The following is an 18,010-nucleotide window of genomic DNA, read 5'->3' on the forward strand; positions in this document are numbered from 1 at the left end:
ATTTGTAGTGTAAATTCACCTCTCAGCTGTTCAAGCAAAACAAAATCTTTCGTCTCAAGTTTTTCGAGAGTCCTTTGCAATTTACATGGAGACCGAAGCTGGATCGTCTGCTCCTGAGGGCAGACTGCGATTCATCATCCAGGAAATTGAGGAAGAACAGCCAGTGAAGAAGGAATTCAAGTGTCCTCAGTGCTCCAAAGTCTTCCGGGAGCAGTTAAATGTGCAGCGCCACTTGAAGACACACACAAATCTACTGCCCTATCCTTGCAGCTTCTGCAAGGAGTCCTTCAAGACAATCCTGCTTCTCACGCAACATCTCAAGGCGCACTGTGGAGAGAAGATCAGTCGCACGGAGAGGCGTGCTGACCATGTTCCGAAGAAGAATAGCAGAAAACGGCGGAAGAGACGGGAAATTGCCCGGATTTTCAATTGTCTCTACTGCAAGAAGACATTCTCATGCGAGATGTATGCCAAGCGACACATTAAGAATGTGCACAGAGGTTTTCCTCTAGAGATGATTGACGGTCCGGTGGATTGTGTCATCTGCCAGAAGTCTTTCGGCGATCTGGAGACTCTGAAGGAGCACGTGCGGAGTCATGATGCGGAAGCCTTCGAGTGCGCTCACTGTGGCAAGAGATTCTTCAGTAGGTACGCAATAAGACGACATGTACAGATGGTTCACATCAAGGCCCACGTCTCACTGCCCTGTCCGCAGTGTGACAAGGTGCTGAGAGGCACAAAGGCATTCCTCAGGCATCAGCAGAGTCACAGCAATCAAGAACCTTTTAAATGCTGCTTCTGCCCGAAGAAGTTCAAGCTGCAGTCTTTCCTGGACAAACATCTGGCGCTGCACATCGAAGAGAGGCCGGGCATTCCGTGTGGAATCTGCGGATGTGTGCTGAAGTACAGGCAGAGCTGGAAGAAACACATGCGGATGCACGAAAGCGTGACTGAAGACCTGACTTGCTCGTTCTGTAAGAAGAAATTCATCTACAGGGCGCGTCTGGAGACGCATCAGCAGCGATATCACAAGTATCTGGAGTGTCCTTATTGCGACAAGAAGCCTGGGTCGCAGAAGTTCCTGGAGGAGCACATAAGAGAGCATCACAAGGGCTTTCCCGTGGAGATAAAGAAGGAAATGTAACGAGCTTCTCCATTCAAAGAAATTCTGTGGTGAAATTGAAGCCGGAGAACCGCAAGAAGAAGCCGAATAAATGAAGGATTAAGAAAGCTTTAGTATTTATTCTTGTCCGTTTTGGCTTCCGGAAAAGTCCTGAGCGAAAATGCTTTTGAAAATCCCGCAAAGAAGAGGTGAAAAGCCCGATGAGAAGCACAAACTGACAGTGGTGAGTATTTTTGACATCGGAAAACGAAGCGCATAAACAAACACCAAAAGTATCACAAAGTGTCCTGCAATAATCCTCTTTTGAGGACTCCAGGGCCAGCATGGATCTCGCCGATGCGCATGAAATCAATTTCCTGGACGGGACCATGGTGAAGGATGAGTTCACAATACGTGAAATAGAGTTGCAGGATTCAGATTTTGAGAATCCTGAGTAAGGCACAAATCCGGAGTCAGCACAAATATTGTCTTACTGAAATCCGTGGTGTTTTCCAGGAAACCCCCTGATGCCCAGTCGGAATTGGTACAATTTGTGATAACGGAGTTCAGGGAGCGCGACCATAAGTGTCCCAACTGCGACATGGCATTCTACGAGGCGTCGCATCTCAGGCTGCACATGGTGAAGCACAGGAAGGTGGAGACTTTCCACTGTCGCCAGTGCTTCAAGTCCTTCAAGGACAAGGACAAGCTGCGGACGCACCTGAAGTCGCACGGGAAGGTGCTGCCACGCGAGCACAAGTCGCGCGAGCGGAGAGTGTCGCTGGGCCAGAAAGTGCCGCAGAAGCGCAAGGCGCAGGAGGACGAGACATTCAGGATCACAGGCTATCACAGGGATCAGTTCGACAGGCACGCCGGCGAGAGATTGCGCCGGTGTAAGCTGTGTCGCGAGGGCTTCTACGAGGAGACCGAGCTGGAGGATCACATGGAGCTGATTCACATCTGGTACAAGGACTCCATGGAGAAGGACCGACCGGAGGACTTGGAGCTGATCTGTGGCTTCTGTGGGAAGCGCTTCAAGACAAAGTACCTCAATAGGCAACACATCAAGCTCATTCATAGCGAATCCAGGGACATCAAGTGCTACATCTGCTCCCGAACATTTCCCAACTCAATTTGGCTCCACAAGCACTTGAGGGATTGCCAGGCGCAGAATAAAGTGGTCACGGTGTAGGGAACAAGGGGACTCAAGCGAAGAGCCCAGCCAGGAAGCCTCACGTAAGAGATTTAAGGATAATTATTATGAATTGATAGTATTAAGAGAGCCTCTTTGGTAACTTCACCAGTAGATCTGAAGGTTTTTTAGAGAGCCTTTGAGAAGTGATTAAATTAATTTTCACGCTATTTGATTCCTCAGCTTTAATTGTTATCTCTGAAGGTCCTTAAGGTGTCTATTCCTGTGCTTGTGCACGTGACTCTCGATGGCTTTCTGCAGCCAGAAAACTCTGTCATCACAGTGAAGACAGACGAATTTCCATTCTAATCATTCAGCTTTGTTTACCATCACTTTACTCACCACACCTCTTACTTTAAGACTTCTCTTACAGGAAAATCTCATCCAAGGAAGAATTTCAAGCACACATAATTTATTATCTCTAAGCAGAATTCACACATCTTCTTCGGAATTTATCAGCTCATAAGACCAGTCAGGTTCTGTCTTGATTGTCTCAGAGCACTCAATCACACTCTCCAGAACTTCCTCGTCATCTGGACAATCTAATTTCTTCAGCAAATCCTTGTGATGCCTCTCCATGTGTTTGTTGAAGGATCTCTTCTTAATGTACGTCTTCCAACATCCTGGACAATTTATGTAGGTGATTTCCTTGCTCTTCTCGTGATTCTTCTCATGATCTCTCAGTGTAGATTTCCTCTTCAGCTGCAATCCGCAGATTTTGCACGGGAAAAGTGGTCGATCCTTGTCGTGGAGAATCATGTGATTCTTCAGGAATTTCCTGCCCTTGAACACCTTCAGGCAAATCGTACACTTTGGCACAGTTTCTACTTTCTTCACACCGTGTCTGGCAGTCTTCTGTGGTGATTTTCTGGTGCGCTTGTAGATTTTCTTCTCGCCAACATGGGCAAAGGTGATGTGATCCCTGACTCGCCTCTTGTTGATGTAGGTTTTTCCGCACTCAGCACACTCGAAAGGCTTCTCCAGCGGATGAATCTGCACGTGACTCTTCAGATTCTCAAAGTCCTCAAACACCTCACTGCAAATTGTGCACGAGATGACATCACAGCCGGGATCATCGGGAAGCCCTCTGTGGAACATGTCCATGTGACTCCTGAAGCCATCGTCATTCCTGTAGGTTCTAGTGCAGTAGGCGCACTTGAGCGTCTTGTCTCTGTGTCGCATCAGGTGCTTCTTGAGATAGTACTCCCTGCCGAAGGACTTGCCGCAGATCTTGCAGCTGTAGGGCTTCGCCGTGTTGTGCACCAGCATGTGTCTCTCCAGGTAGAACTTGTGCTTGAACTTCTTGCAGCACACAGGACACTCTTCATTCCTCACGTCGCTGTGCATCAGCAAGTGCCTCTCGTACTTGGTCTTGTTCCAGAACATCTTCTCACACTCTGCACACTTGTAGCTGATTGTGGACAATTCGCTGGGCTTCTTGCCCTCGTGAACTTCCAGGACATGTCGCCGGACGCTTGTTTTGTCTCTGAAGTCCTTGCGGCAAATCGCACACTGGAACTTCCTCTCATCGCTGTGTCTCTTCACGTGAGCCTTGAGGCAGGGCGGCGTCTTGAAGAACTTCCCGCAGATGGTGCAGGGATAGCGCCCCTTGCTTTCCTCCGCCATGGAATAAACACACAGATGCTGTTTCAGACTTTTATTTTCACACGTCACAAGAATTCACCACTGAAAAGCTCTTCAATCTCTTATGTTAAGATCTTCCGTTTTGATTGCTTTTCCCTCAATTTCATGCATCAATTCATGCCTCTTTAGACTGTATGCTTGAACATGTTTCGCCCCGCAGACTTTGCACGACAACAAGGGTCTGTCCTTCTTGTGAATCTCCAGGTGTCTGAGCAAATTGTAATTCCTGGGGAAGGATTTATCACAGTGTGAACAGGAGAATGCTTTCTTGTTCGACTGTTTCTCGTGATACGTGTGAATGTGTCTCTGAACAGCCTTCTCGTCGAGGAATTCCTTCTCACACATCTCACATCTGCTCATCTCCTCACTGGGATGCTTCCTGGTGTGATCCTTCAGCGCCTCCAGTGTCTGGAAAGCCTCTTTGCAGATTGTGCACACTGGAGGATCATCAGGATCCACCGGAAGTCCCCTGTGCAGAACTGTGATGTGTTTCCTCAAGCCCTCTTGGCTCCTCATCGGCGCCTTGCAGTAGAAACAGTTGACATTCCGCCCCAAATGCGTGATGCCGTGCTGAGTGAGAGCGGACTTCTTCTTGAATCCTTTGCCACACACGCCACAGACGAAGGGCTTGTCCTGTCTGTGCACGTGCAGATGCTCCCTCAGATTCCGCTCATGCTTGAACTTCTTCGCACACAGCGAACACTCAATGTCCTTCGTTTGGCTGTGCACGGACACGTGTCGCTCGAAGAGAGTCCTGTTGTAGAAGACTTTCTCGCAGTGCTGACAAGAGAAGCGCTTCCCTGGAAGCTGGGAATGAATTCTCTGGATGTGACGCCTCATGTCGTGCTTGTCGTTGAAGGCTCTTCCGCATTGTTCGCATTCAAACTTGGTGTCTGTGCCATGCCTGGCGATGTGGCCTTTCAGGGATTGTTGAGTCTTCAGGAGTTTTCCGCAAATTGTGCAAGGAAAGATGTGCTTTTGTGAGTTCTGCTGATGCCTGTGAGGATTAAATGACTTTGCAATGATCTGACACGATGGGAATCTTTCATACTAACCCTTCTTCCTCATCTTTGACTGAGGATTCGTCCTCCGGGAAGACATACTCTTCCTTGACAATGCTGTAATCTAGGTGAAAATCGTCCTTCTCTTCCTTCACTTCCATTCTCGTGACATTCAATTTTCACCTGCACTTCACTAATCACTCGACACTTTACGAGAAATCAATGCTTTTCCTGCGAAAACCACAGAAATCATTCATTTTTCCTGTGTTTTCTTCTTGCCGACAAACTCACCACGGCGTGGTGAATTTGCACCACAGACTCGTCGAAGAGCCAAAATGTCACTTGTGGTGTCAACAAATATCACCGTGTGAAGTGCTGTGTGTATTTTTCTCGGAAATGCGTGAAAAAACATGGAAAGGCGGGTGAAAAAGGAGCCAGAATCGACTGAGTGTAGCTTCCTGAAGGCGAAGGAAGAGGTGGCCGGGGAAAATGGGCCAGTTGAGGAGCAGGGAAATGCGTGAGTGGCATTTATTTGGCCTTTATGGCTGACGGGACGCTTTCATTTTTCTGTCACTTCTGTGGCTCTCATTGTAGGAATTTATTCTGCCACGCTTGCGAGAGGCAATTTTATGATCAGGAGGAGTACGATGTGCATCAGGAGCAGCACATGCAGTGTCCCTACTGCGAAAAGTGGCTTCCCACCAAGCGTGGTCTCAAGTTACATGTGCACTATCTTCACAGTGGCCTTCCGTGGATCATCGCAGGTGATTTGGTGGCTTTGGGGATCCTTGCTGCGATCGCTGACATTGTTTATCTCTTCTTTCAGATGGTCCACAGAGGTGCACAGCTTGTGGCAAGACATTTAAGAATCTCACAGTGCTGCAATCTCACGCAGAGAGTAAACATCAAAAGGGACGGAAGTCTTCGGCCAGGAAGTCTGTGGCGAGATCCTCAACATTCCAGATTACTATGGTTGATTTGACCAGTGATCAGGGCACCAGTGGACGTGTTGGCCAGAGAATTAGTCAGGTGAAAGTGGAGAGAAGCCTGCCAAATGGACTCTTTCACGCTGCGAATGATTTTCACTGCAGAATCTGCGGTGAGACATTCAGAAGTGAGGAGAACCGATTGAAGCATGTCCTGCAGGTGCACGAAATCTCCCAAGGAACACAGGAGAGTGTCTCCTGCTCGTACTGCAATGTGAAATGCAGGAATAGTTATCGTCTGGAGTTGCACATAAGAGAATCTCATCGAGGATTGCCCACATTTATTGAAGATGGTCCAATTTCTCGGGGTGTTTGCTTTGTGGCCTTAAACAGAGTGGAAAATGAAAAGTTCACACAACCCTTGAGGTACGCGTGCACGAGTTGCGGTGAGAAGTTTGCGGAGAAGGTGAAATTAAAGAGTCACATCCTTCAAATGCACGGCAACAGTGACACGGGAAAGAGTGGCTTCCCATGCAATGTGTGCGGAGCTGTTTTGCAGCACAAACTGTCCTTCGAGCGACACCTTGTGTTGCATGACAACAGTCTGGGCACCGTCAAGTGTCCGCAGTGTCCGAAGAGCTTCCTCAGGCAGTGTGATCTGGACGAACACTTGCCGCGTCACAGTCAAGAGCGACCCTTCAAGTGCTCCGACTGCAGTTTGTCGTTCAAGAAGCGGAGAGGTCTGCAGCAGCACAGACTGCTGCACGACACGGGCCCCACAATGTGTCCGTACTGCACGCGACACTGTCTGAATGAGGCTCGATTGCGATTCCACGTGCGGAAGTGCCATCGCGGGCTTCCGGCGAAGATCACCGATGGCCCTGTCAGTTGCACCATCTGCAAGATGTCCTTCGACAGTCTGGATGCCCTGATGAGTCACGCCACGATGCTGCATGCCACGGCAATGAAGCCCTGCCGGTGCAAATACTGCGGCGAGGAGTTCCTCGATCACAACGAGCGACAAGTGCACATTCAGCAGAACCATGACAATGAGTCCCAGGGCATCGTGCAATTGTCCTACAAATCCTATCGCTGTGATGAGTGTGGCAAAGTGTTGTCCAGCAAGAATAACTTCGAGCGACACGTGATGAAGCACAAGAACGTGGGCAGTTTCGAGTGCACCATCTGTCCAAGGAAGTTTGCCTATCAATCTGAGCTGAGGCAACATGTGAGAGTGTGTCTGAGGCGACAGAAGAAGAGTCAGACGGCACAGTGTCCGCATTGTCTGGTGAAATTCAAGACACAGGAGCGCTTTGAGAAGCACATGATGAAACTCCATCCCGGATTGCCGAAGAGCATTTCAGGTAGTGTGAAAAAGACTTTGTGAAAGTGTGAAGATTTCATTGTTGGCTCATGTTTTCAGAGGGACACATTGAGTGTAGCATTTGTGAGAAGTCATTCGACAGTCTGGATGAATTGAGGACACACGCTGCGGCACAGCATCCCGTTGAGCGGCCGGTGGAGTGTAGATTTTGCGGAGAGACATTCCAGGATGAGGAGGAGAAGAGAGATCACATTGACGAAGTTCACCGAAGGTAAATTGACGATTGTGACTGTCAATTAACCTCTGTACACTTAAATTGATCTCTAATCTTAGGCACATTTGTGATGTTTGCAAGAGATTCTTTGACAACAGAGACGCTCTTTTGCTGCACATGGAGACACACGAGACAAAGAAGAATTCCCGCAGACATAATGAATCGTATGAGTGTGAGAAATGCGGAGAGATGTTTAGTAAGAAGTTAACACTGAAGATTCACATGTTCCGAAGGCATTTGAGGTACTCAAAAACACTAAAATTTACTCTATCAAAAGAGTGTGTCAGAATTAATAAAGGATTTTTCTTTGCAGCAAAGCAACAAGTACGGAAAAGGGACCATTTCCTTGCAAGATTTGTGGTAAAGTTCTTGCCAAGAGGACAACACTGAAGCTACATGTGTTGCGACACGAGGGATCGCTGAAGTTTGAATGTTCGCGATGTTCAAAGACATTTCAGTCAAATGTAGATCTGAGGAAGCACGTGAGGACACACAATATAAGGAGAATCTACAAGTGTAGAATTTGTGGGAAGGGATTCAAGGGAAGTGGAGCTCTTGGGCGACACGCAATGGTTCACGAGAATCCACCGAAAGAGTGTCCACATTGTGGCATGAAGTGCAGAAATGAGGAGACTTTCCACAGTCACATGACGACATTCCATCGTGGACTTCCGCTGGAGATTGGCAATGAAGGAGGTCCGTTCGATTGTGGTGTCTGTGGAGTGTCTTTTAAGATAATTGAGGCTCTGCAGAATCACTGTTCAGCTGAACATCCGTGCGAGAAGCCTTTCAAGTGCATGAATTGCCAGGAGACATTCAGTGACAAACAGGGAATGGAGAAACACTTCCAAGAGACACAAGAATGCCAACTGAAACACGCCTTGTATTCCACATCTGGACCATTTACGTGTAATTTGTGTGGCAAAGTGTTTATTCAGCGGCACTCGATGGAGAGTCACATGGTGCAGAAGCACAATGCCAAGGGGAAATACAAATGTTCGAGCTGCAATAGAGAGTTCGCCTACATTAGTCAGTACAAGCAGCATCAAATGGCCAAGAGATCGTGTCGCAGGGGATTCAAGACGACGGTGAGGAGCGTGAGGAGAGTCAAGGCGACTTACAGGCGACGAGCTAGACGGTTTGAGTGTAAATACTGTGACAAGGTTTTGCGGTGTGAAAAGACATTTAAGCATCACATAAAGTGCCACAAAGAGAGTGGAATTGATGAGTCTTCCTTGAAGTATGAATGCGAGAAGTGTGGACAGAGATTTATAGATGAAATCACAGTGAAACTGCACATTCTACGCTGGCATGTTATGAGGTAATTTCAGTGGTTTTTTCTCAGGAAAAGTTATGTAGTATTCTGAGAATCTTATCTTCCCATTTTTTTCAGTCGCATCATGGATAGCTACAAAGGCAGCGGACCTTTCACGTGCAAACAGTGTGGAAAGGTGTTGATTCGCAGACACACTTTGAGGCGTCATTTGCACAGACATGCCAATGATTTGGGCATAAAGTGTCCACTATGTCCGAAGTCTTACATGTTAAGGTTGGATTTGAGAGAACACATAGCATCACATTCGAAGGATAAGGCATTCAAGTGTGGTGTTTGTGGGCAAGCATTCAAGCAAAAGCGATATTTGATGTGTCACAAGAAGAAGATGATGTGTTTTAAGAGTAAGTTACTTGATTATGAGAACATCAGTTGTCCGTACTGCATGAAAGAGTTCAAATTGAAGTACATCCTCGTGAGACACTTGAAACGCTTTCACCGAGGACTTCCGCAAGTCATCACGACAGACGGTCCTTTTCGGTGTTACGTGTGCCAGACGAAGAGTGAGACACTTGAGGATCTCAAGGAGCACTGTGCTGTTCAGCATCCCTGCGAGAAGCCCATCAGATGTCACAAGTGTGGAGAGAGATTCACACAGAGAATAGAGCTTAGTGATCACATGCAGAGTGGAAAATGTGTCAAAAGGTGAGTTTATTTGTTGATTTGTGGGCGGGATTAACAAGTGGGCGTGGCTTGATGAATATCAATTTTCTTTTCACAGGAGAATTTTGGTGCACAGATCGAAGGTATCGAGCAGGATGAAGAGAATATCGGCGCGACATGCCTGCAATATCTGCGGAAAGGTGATGCGTTATCATTTCAATCTTGAGCGACACATGATCGACGCACACGCGCAAGCTGGGCGATTCCAGTGTGAGATTTGCTCCAAACAGATATCACATCAGAGTGTCTACACGGTGCACATGAAGAGATGCATGGACAGTAGATACTGTGCTTACTGCAGCAAACTGTGCTGGACTTCGGTGCGACTGGTCAATCATGTGCATAGACACCATCAGAGTCTTCCGGTGGACAGCAGAAGTGAGTTAGAAGAGACATTGAAGAGTGTGAAGCTGTGAAATTTCAATGATTTATTCATTGCAGATCATCCTTTGGACTGCATAGCGTGTGAGAAGTCATTTGGCAATCTTCAAGAGTTGAATGATCACCATAAAGATACGCATTATGGTGAGGAGCGCTTCGAGTGTGTGCGATGCAAGATAACTTTTGACAGCAGAGAAGAGAGAATGTATCACTTTACCTTTCAGTGCAGGAAGAATAATCAGCATATTAAGTATGTTAAGTCTGGATCACAGATGAGAATTTTTATAAGATTCATTGGAAAACTATGACATTTCAGGTCAGATATCTGTTGCAACATCTGTGGAATGTTCTTCAGGAAGAGGAAATATCTTGAATTGCACATGAGTAGACATGAAGCGGCAGATGATGCTGCATTCTTTCTGTATGAGTGTGAAAAGTGTGGTCAGAAGTTCAATGATGAGATGAAAGTGAAGCTTCACATTTTCCGCATACACTTGAAATTGATGGCAAAATATCAGGGCAATGGACCATTTACGTGCAAAGATTGTGGCTCATTTCACGTGCGTAAGGCGAATTTTGAGTTGCATCTGATGAGACATGAAACTAGTGAGAATTTCCCATGTTACAAGTGTCCAATGAAGTTCTTGTCAATGCGAAGCATGGAGATTCACATGAAGTATCACAGTCGGACGTACAAATGTGAGCAGTGTGGAAAGAAATTCAAGAGCAGAGGCGTTCTGAGGCGTCACACGGTGAGGCATGAAGTGGAAAATGCCATGACTGCTGAATGTCCGTATTGTGGCATCGTGTGTGAGAGTAAGAGTGATTTTCACGTGCACGTGGAGACATTCCATCGAGGTCTGCCGGTGGAGATTGGCGAAGAAGGACCATTTAGTTGTAGTGCTTGTGAGCAGACTTTTGACACACTTGACGATTTGCAGGCTCACTGTTTGACTGAACATCCTTGTGAGAAGCCATTTGACTGCAAAATGTGCCAACAAACATTCGTCAACAAGACAGAAATGCAGAAACACACTGAAGAAAGAACAGAATGTCGAGAAATGTGAGTTTATTGAGTATATTTTAACTGTAGACATTATAAAAAATGTAATGTTTTTCCCTTTTAATCTTCACAGTGAAGAGAAAAGCGCCGTGAATGCCAGAACAGAGATGGTTCCGTGCACGGTGTGCGGAAAGGAGATGCAGGCGAGTTCATTGGCCAATCACATGGTCAATGTTCATGGCATTGGAGGGAAGTTTGAGTGTCAATTCTGTCTGAAGAAGTTCCTGCATCAGGGACGCCACAGAGCTCATGTGCCGCTGTGCAGGAAACTCATGTCGCGCGTGCAAGAGTGTGATTATTGTGCCAAGAAGTGCAAAGGGAGGCAATTGCTGGTGATTCACGTGCAGAATCTCCATCCTGGACTGCCAGTTGACAATGTTTGTGAGTGTCTTAAGAAGTGTGAAATTGTTGAAATTCAATCTAACGATGTTTTATTCCCTTTCACAGATGGTCCAGTGAATTGCAAATTGTGCGGAGAATTATTCGAAAGCACACAATTTCTCATAAGTCACGCAAATGTTGAGCATCCAGTTGAGAAGCCTTTTGAATGTAAGACTTGTGGAAATGCATTTGCCAGTGAGAAGGAGAAGGAAATTCATGTGGAAGAAATACATCCAAAGTGAGTTGAAATAGTTACAATTTTAACTCTCGAATTCTATTGTCAATTGATGTTTCATTTTCCTCTTCAATAGGCAAAGATTTCCGTGTCCCATTTGTGGAATTGTGTACGCTAGGCAACATTCACTTGGTCAACATGTGCAGAGACATGAAAAGGACGGTGTTGATGCGTCTGCATTTAAGTTTGAGTGTGAGAAATGTGGACAGAGATTCAGTGATGCGATTAGAGTGAAAAATCACATTTTGCATAAACATTTGAGGTAATTTTGTGAGGTATTTTTGCTTTTCTAACAGAACATTTGTACTCAAAAAGTCTTTCATTTTTCAGTGCTGAAGTGGAAAACACCATTGAGAGGATTGAGAGATCGTCCAGAGTCATGGGATGTTTGTATTGTGGCAAGGAGTGTATCAATCAGGAGCACTTTATGGCGCACATCAATACATTTCATCGTGGACTTCCGATGGAGATTGAGGAAGAGGGTCCGTTCTATTGCAGTGCCTGTCCGAAGATATTCAAGATTTTTGAGGCTCTGCAGGATCACTGCCAGGCGCATCATCCCTGTGAGAATCCCTTCAGATGCAATCACTGCCAGTGGACGTTCGCCAGAAAGCTGGAAATGGAGGCTCACTTGGTGGCGAACAAGCAATGTCAGACGACAAAGAGTCATTCGAGTGAACTGACGTCCTGTGAATTCTGTGGCATTCAGATAACCAGGCGCAATTTTGAGTATCACATTGTGCATCGGCACGGAATTGGGGGAAAGTTTGAGTGTCAATATTGTGCAAAGAGATTTCTCTACCAAAGAGAATTTGGGAGACATGAGAATTTCTGTCGCGACAAGCTGGGCTGGAAGAAGAAGTGTCCCTACTGTCCGAGAGTGTGCAAGGATAGTGAGCTCCTGACACTGCATGTGCACGTCCTTCATCCGGGTCTTCCAGTTGAAATCAAGGGTGAGTTATTTCTTGCCTCTCTCACAATTCTGAATTCTCACAATTTATCCATGACTTGCAGATGATGAAATTCAGTGTGTAATTTGCAAAGAGGAGTTTAAGTATCTTGACAATCTCATGGATCACGCTCGTGAGCAACATCCTGTTGAGAAGCCCTTTGAGTGCCAAATCTGTGGACAATGTTTTGTTGCTGAGCAAGAGAAGAGTTGTCACATGAAGGAAAAACACATGAATTCCGAATGTGAACTTTGTGGAAAGAATTTCTCGTGTGAAAAAGCACTCAGTCGACATTTGCAGCGACACAAGAAGAGAGGAGTTGATGCATCACAGTACAAGTTTAAGTGTGAAAAGTGTGGATTGAAGTTTCGTCGTGAGATTCAAGTGAAATTTCACATTTTGCGACATCATGTAAAGTGAGTTTTCTGTTCTTTTGGACATTTCGAACATTTCTAATTAGAATTAATTCTTTTGTAGTTCATCTCTATCGGATTACACGGGAAAGGCGCCGTACACTTGCAAAGAGTGTGGCAAAATCATGCAACGCAGAGATTATCTAGAGCGACACTTGCTAAAGCATGGCAGTACTAAAGGTGTTCCGTGTGAAAAGTGTGGTAAACTCTTCCTCAGTGAAATGATGTACACGACACACATGAAGAATCATGCGAAGAACAAGGCTTTCAATCCACACCTTTATTCGTTTAAGCATCGTAAGCATGTTAAGGAGCACACGAATCATACCAGATTCAAGCAGTGTTGCTATTGTGATCAGGATTGTCAGAATGAGGAGACTTTCCACAGTCACATGACGACATTCCATCGTGGACTTCCGCTGGAGATTGGCGATGAAGGAGGTCCGTTCGATTGTGGCGTCTGTGGAGTGTCTTTTAAGATAATTGAGGCTCTGCAGAATCACTGTTCGGCTGAACATCCGTGCGAGAAGCCCTTCAAGTGCATGAATTGCCAGGAGACATTCAGCAAGAAGCAAGCAATGATGGATCACTTCCAAGAGAATGAGGAATGCTACAAGTAAGTATTTAATCCACAAACTCTAAGCTTAACATAACAATTTCTCTTTCTTTTTTTCCTCTCAACAGAAATCGATTGAATTGCCGTATTTGTGCTAAACGCTGCAATAATCAATTCAAACTCTTGCGTCACATTCAAAGCCACGGAAGAGAGTTAATCGGTGAGTCGGCATACAAGTATGAATGCGAAAAGTGTGGACAGAAGTTTAGTGATGAGATGAGAGTGAAGCTTCACGTCTTCCGGAAGCATTCAAATGAGAAGAGCTTTCTCAACGATGTGTCAATGGTGAAGACACAGACAGAGCGTCGCAAGATGTCATTTCTGTGCAAGACTTGTGGGCAATCTTTCACAATTGAGAAGAGTTACTTGACACACATTGCGAAGCACACGGCAGAATATAAGGAATGTCCATATTGTGGATTGATTTGCGCCAGTGAAGATGATTTTTTGCAGCACTTGGAGACTTTCCATCGCGGTCTTCCGGTGGAGATGGAGGAGGAAGGACCGTTCAATTGTGGTGTTTGTGAGGAGCGTTTTAAGATAATTGAGGCGCTGATTGATCATTGTTTACTTGAACATCCATGCAATCCACCTTTCACGTGTCTGAATTGCCATGGCGCATTTAGCAGTTTGCGTGAAGTTGCTGATCACTTGCAGCAGAATGGAAAATGTCCAGAAAAGTGAGTTAATTTGATGTCCAATTCACTCATACGTGAAGTAAAACTCACAAAATCTTTTCTTTGCAGTTCAACGAAGACATTCGACTGTGATTTGTGTGGGAGACAACACTACTCTATTCCAGCGTTGAAGCGTCATTTGGTGCTGTCGCACAATATTGGAGGGAAAATCAAGTGCCAACAATGTCCGAGGATGTTTACCTTTCCCAGTGATGTTATCAGTCACACGGAAATGTGCCACAAGCCGAAAATGCAATTGCTAGAGTGTCCGTATTGTGGTGTGAAGTGTGAGAATAAGGAGCGCTTTGTGATGCACGTGGACAGACTTCACACAGGTCTTCCGATTCCCTTGACTGAACCCTTGGAGGACGGTCCCGTCGCCTGTATTGCCTGTGGAGAGGCATTTGAGTGTCTGGATGATCTGAAGAAGCACGCAAGTGTGCAACATTTGCCTGAGGAGGCGTTTGAGTGTAAGACTTGTGGGGAGACATTCGTCACGGAGGTGGAATTGGACAAACACATTCACGAGGGACACTCGAGGTGAGTTTAAGCCACGCCTACTCTTATACTCCGCCCCTTTAACTTCAATTCTTGCATATTCTCATCTTTTAATTGATTTCCTTCCTCATCTGCTTGTCTTTTAGTCCAAAATTCACTTGTATCGTGTGCAAAAACACATTTGAACATCACGAAACGTTGCTGGGACATTTGAAGAGGCATGAAGATGAGGGAATTGACGTCTCTTCATACATGTTTGAGTGTGAAAAGTGTGGATTGAAGTTCACAGAGGAACTTCAAATGCAATTTCACTATTTTCGCAAGCATGTGTTGTAAGTTTGATTTAACATGGGTAAAAAGGACTGTTTATTGACTTATATTTGGTGTTTTCTGCAGAGACAAAATGCTGGCTGAATATGCAGAATCTCTCGCGTGTAAAGAATGTGGCAAAGTGATGGCGTCTAGGTTGAATTTGGAGAAGCATTTCATGCTGCACGATCCCACATTGGGTGTAAAGTGTCCAAAGTGTCCGAGGAGATTCCTAATCAACGGTGACATGGTTTTCCACTCGCGGCGTCACAACAAGAACGTTCCATTCACTTGTAGGATTTGCCAGAAGGCAGTGAAAGGACACATTGAGTACATTGCTCACTGCACGAGTCACACAACAGGCAAATTGTCAGCCAACGAGAGTGTTGAATGTCCGTATTGTGGCCTGTTGTGGAAGAAGAACTTCAGCAGAGAACGCTTTCTCGATCATATGAGGAAGTATCATCGAGGACTTCCGTTGGAAGTTGGTGGACCGTTTGAGTGTCGAGTGTGCAAAGACTTGACATTTGACTCACTGGAGGCCATCAAGAGTCACTGTTTGGCTGAACATCCGTGTGAAATGCCCTTCAGATGTAAGAATTGTCAGCAAATGTTCGGCCACAATGTGGACATTGAGAGGCATTTGCAGGAAAATGTCGATTGTCAAGGTGTTAACAGGAGTTTTCCTCAGAGACGCCGAACAATTGTGGGACATTCGAACTATTGTAGAAAGTGTGGAAAGATTTTTGACACCCAAGAAGATCTGCTGAAGCACAAGGAATCACACGCTGAGGAGTTTTACAGGAGGAGAGCCGAGAAGAATATCTCTTTTGATCCATCATTGCCGTATGAGTGTGAAAAGTGTCATCAGAGATTCCAGACGGAGTTCATTGTGAAGGTTCACATAATGCGTGAACATGTGAGACCAGGATTGAAGGACAAGATGAAGGAGTATTCCCGAATTGGTCCGTTCACTTGCAAGGAGTGTGGAAAGGTGTTCACTGTGAGATACTATCTGGAGAAGCATTTGCTGTTTCACGATCCTTCTCTCGGTGTTTCATGTCCTGAATGTCCGAGGAGTTTTCTGTCTGAGCCCAATATGCTGTTTCACATGAAATCTCACAGAAGTGAGCCAAAAGATCTGTTTGAGTGCAAAGTGTGTGGCAAGAAGTTCATACGGAAGGCCAATTGGGAGGATCACATGTCTGTGCATGATAATACACCGCAAAAGTGCCAATATTGCCAGATGTCAGTGAAAAATATGCAACGTCTCAAGATTCACATCATAAAATACCATCCAGGATTGCCTCACAATGCCAAAGACGATGAACCGGTGAAGTGTAGGCTGTGCAAGAGGAAATTCAACAATCTCAGTGATCTGAAGCATCACACAGCGACGAAGCATCCACTGAAGAAGGCTGTCAATTGTACATTTTGCAGAAAGAAACTCGACAGTGTGGATGATATGGTGAGACATATGGAGGAGGATCATGGAAAGTGAGTGAGAAGAGTTTAATGTACTTAATGTGATAATATTTCTGATAAAATTCTTCCTTTTTTTTCTTCTTCCTAGCGAAAATACCGCTTGCAACATTTGTGGACAAGTTCTGGTCACGAAGTTCGGCATGACGAGACATATGGAAGCGCACGCTTATGACAAAACGTGTCCAATTTGCTCAAAGAGAATCCTGCGAAAATACTACCAGAATCATCTGAACACATGTCAGGAGAGTCAATCGCAGGGAAGTGAGCTTTGTCCACATTGTCCGGCAAAGTGTATCAGCAGAGAAGTGCTGGAGATGCACGTTAGTAAATTCCACACAGGACTTCCTATTGAGATTACAGGTGAAGGGTTTAAAAGGAGCTTTAGAGGTCAGTTTGAATCTCATGCGTGCTTCTTTTTCTTCTACAGATGGACCTCTTGAGTGTACAATTTGCCGAATGTCCTTCGCTGAGGGCATCGAAGCGCTCAAGGATCACGTCGAGGTGGAACATATGGAAATCAACTTGTTCGACTGTGAACGATGCGAAGATTCGTTCAGCAGCAAAGAGCAGCTCTATGATCACATTCGTGCGGCGCATGAAACGCACGATTGCGCAGAATGTGGCGAGAAGTTCAGCAGACGGATCAAATTGGAGGATCACATCAGGCGCCATCACAGGGCTCCGGAGGAGGACGAGGAGGAGGAGAATTACGATGAGGAGGAGGGCCATGGGGAGGACATATGGACGTGTCAGGAGTGCGGGAAGAGCTTGTACAGCGGCAGTGCCTTTAAGCGACACATGGCCAGACATGCGGAGCGCAATGGCGACGTGTGCAGACCGGCGAATTGTCTGTATTGCGATCAGGTGTTCAAGACCAGCGAGTGTCTGGCGGCTCACGTGGCGATGAGCCATTGGAGTGTGGCTGTGGAGTGCAGATACTGCAGTGTAGAGTGCACAAGCAGGCAGAATCTCAGGTATCACGTGAACTACGCGCACACAGGACTTCCAGTGGATGCTCATGGTGAGGAATTTGATTCCTTCTTGTGTTCTCTCTCTAAACTCTCCCTCATTTCTCACAGATGGGCCAATTTCACCGCTGATTTGCAATGTGGCGTTGCTCAATATGGACTCACTACTATATATTAAGCAGGAGAAACCGGCTGATGAGGAGGAGACGGATGTGGAAGTGATAGAGAATGGCGTGCAGTTCATGCTGGAAGAGACAATCCAGCGGAGTTGCTCTCGCTGTGGAGATGTTTTCACCGATGAGGATGAATTCAATAACCATGTTCTTAACCATGGGATAAGCGTGATTGAGGACGAAGACTGTTATTAGGAATTGGAAGAGTAGTTTTTTATTGGCATAAATATGGAATAAATAAAAGATGTCTAAATTAGCTTATATGACATATCATGAGTAATTGGTTTAACGTTAAATTCCACTTATTTAGCTTTTATCCTTTGCTTTTATTAACCGTGTAATTACAAGAAATTCAGTGAATAAGAATTTTCTCTCCCAAAACCGCGAAAACCCCGCAAAAAA

At 45.7% G+C, this 18,010-nt stretch overlaps 3 protein-coding genes across 3 annotated transcripts; 1 reads left to right on the forward strand and 2 right to left on the reverse strand.

The window, feature by feature from the left end:
- The first annotated feature begins 11 nt into the window (after nucleotides 1-11).
- On the forward strand, nucleotides 12-17,975 carry LOC132255877 (uncharacterized). The gene is made up of 31 exons (XM_059752048.1): nucleotides 12-1,140; nucleotides 1,307-1,346; nucleotides 1,432-1,556; nucleotides 1,619-2,279; nucleotides 2,850-3,099; nucleotides 3,178-3,885; nucleotides 4,099-4,186; nucleotides 4,253-4,918; nucleotides 5,358-5,456; nucleotides 5,534-5,703; nucleotides 5,766-7,232; nucleotides 7,289-7,460; nucleotides 7,523-7,705; nucleotides 7,777-8,784; nucleotides 8,857-9,441; nucleotides 9,518-9,837; nucleotides 9,901-10,090; nucleotides 10,157-10,903; nucleotides 10,977-11,284; nucleotides 11,351-11,522; nucleotides 11,596-11,781; nucleotides 11,850-12,472; nucleotides 12,534-12,885; nucleotides 12,947-13,498; nucleotides 13,567-14,178; nucleotides 14,245-14,715; nucleotides 14,820-15,005; nucleotides 15,070-16,479; nucleotides 16,556-16,827; nucleotides 16,895-17,488; nucleotides 17,547-17,975. The coding sequence occupies exons 1-31, from the start codon at nucleotides 86-88 to the stop codon at nucleotides 17,801-17,803; spliced, it is 14,529 nt and encodes a 4,842-aa protein (XP_059608031.1). The 5' UTR covers nucleotides 12-85; the 3' UTR covers nucleotides 17,804-17,975.
- LOC132255618 (gastrula zinc finger protein XlCGF57.1-like) lies at nucleotides 2,291-4,001 on the reverse strand. The gene has a single exon (XM_059751718.1). It carries the CDS (start codon nucleotides 3,918-3,920, stop codon nucleotides 2,727-2,729), a length of 1,194 nt encoding a protein of 397 aa, XP_059607701.1. The 5' UTR covers nucleotides 3,921-4,001; the 3' UTR covers nucleotides 2,291-2,726.
- LOC132255619 (zinc finger protein OZF-like) lies at nucleotides 3,889-5,237 on the reverse strand. Its single transcript, XM_059751719.1, has 2 exons — nucleotides 4,994-5,237; nucleotides 3,889-4,935 (listed from the first exon to the last, which is right to left on the reverse strand). Exons 1-2 carry the CDS (start codon nucleotides 5,098-5,100, stop codon nucleotides 3,993-3,995), a joined length of 1,050 nt encoding a protein of 349 aa, XP_059607702.1. The 5' UTR covers nucleotides 5,101-5,237; the 3' UTR covers nucleotides 3,889-3,992.
- Nucleotides 17,976-18,010: the final 35 nt, after the last annotated feature.

Source organism: Phlebotomus argentipes, unplaced genomic scaffold (assembly GCF_947086385.1).
Source record: "Phlebotomus argentipes unplaced genomic scaffold, Phlebotomus argentipes genome assembly contig_5, whole genome shotgun sequence".
NCBI classification, from domain to species: Eukaryota; Metazoa; Arthropoda; class Insecta; order Diptera; family Psychodidae; genus Phlebotomus; species Phlebotomus argentipes.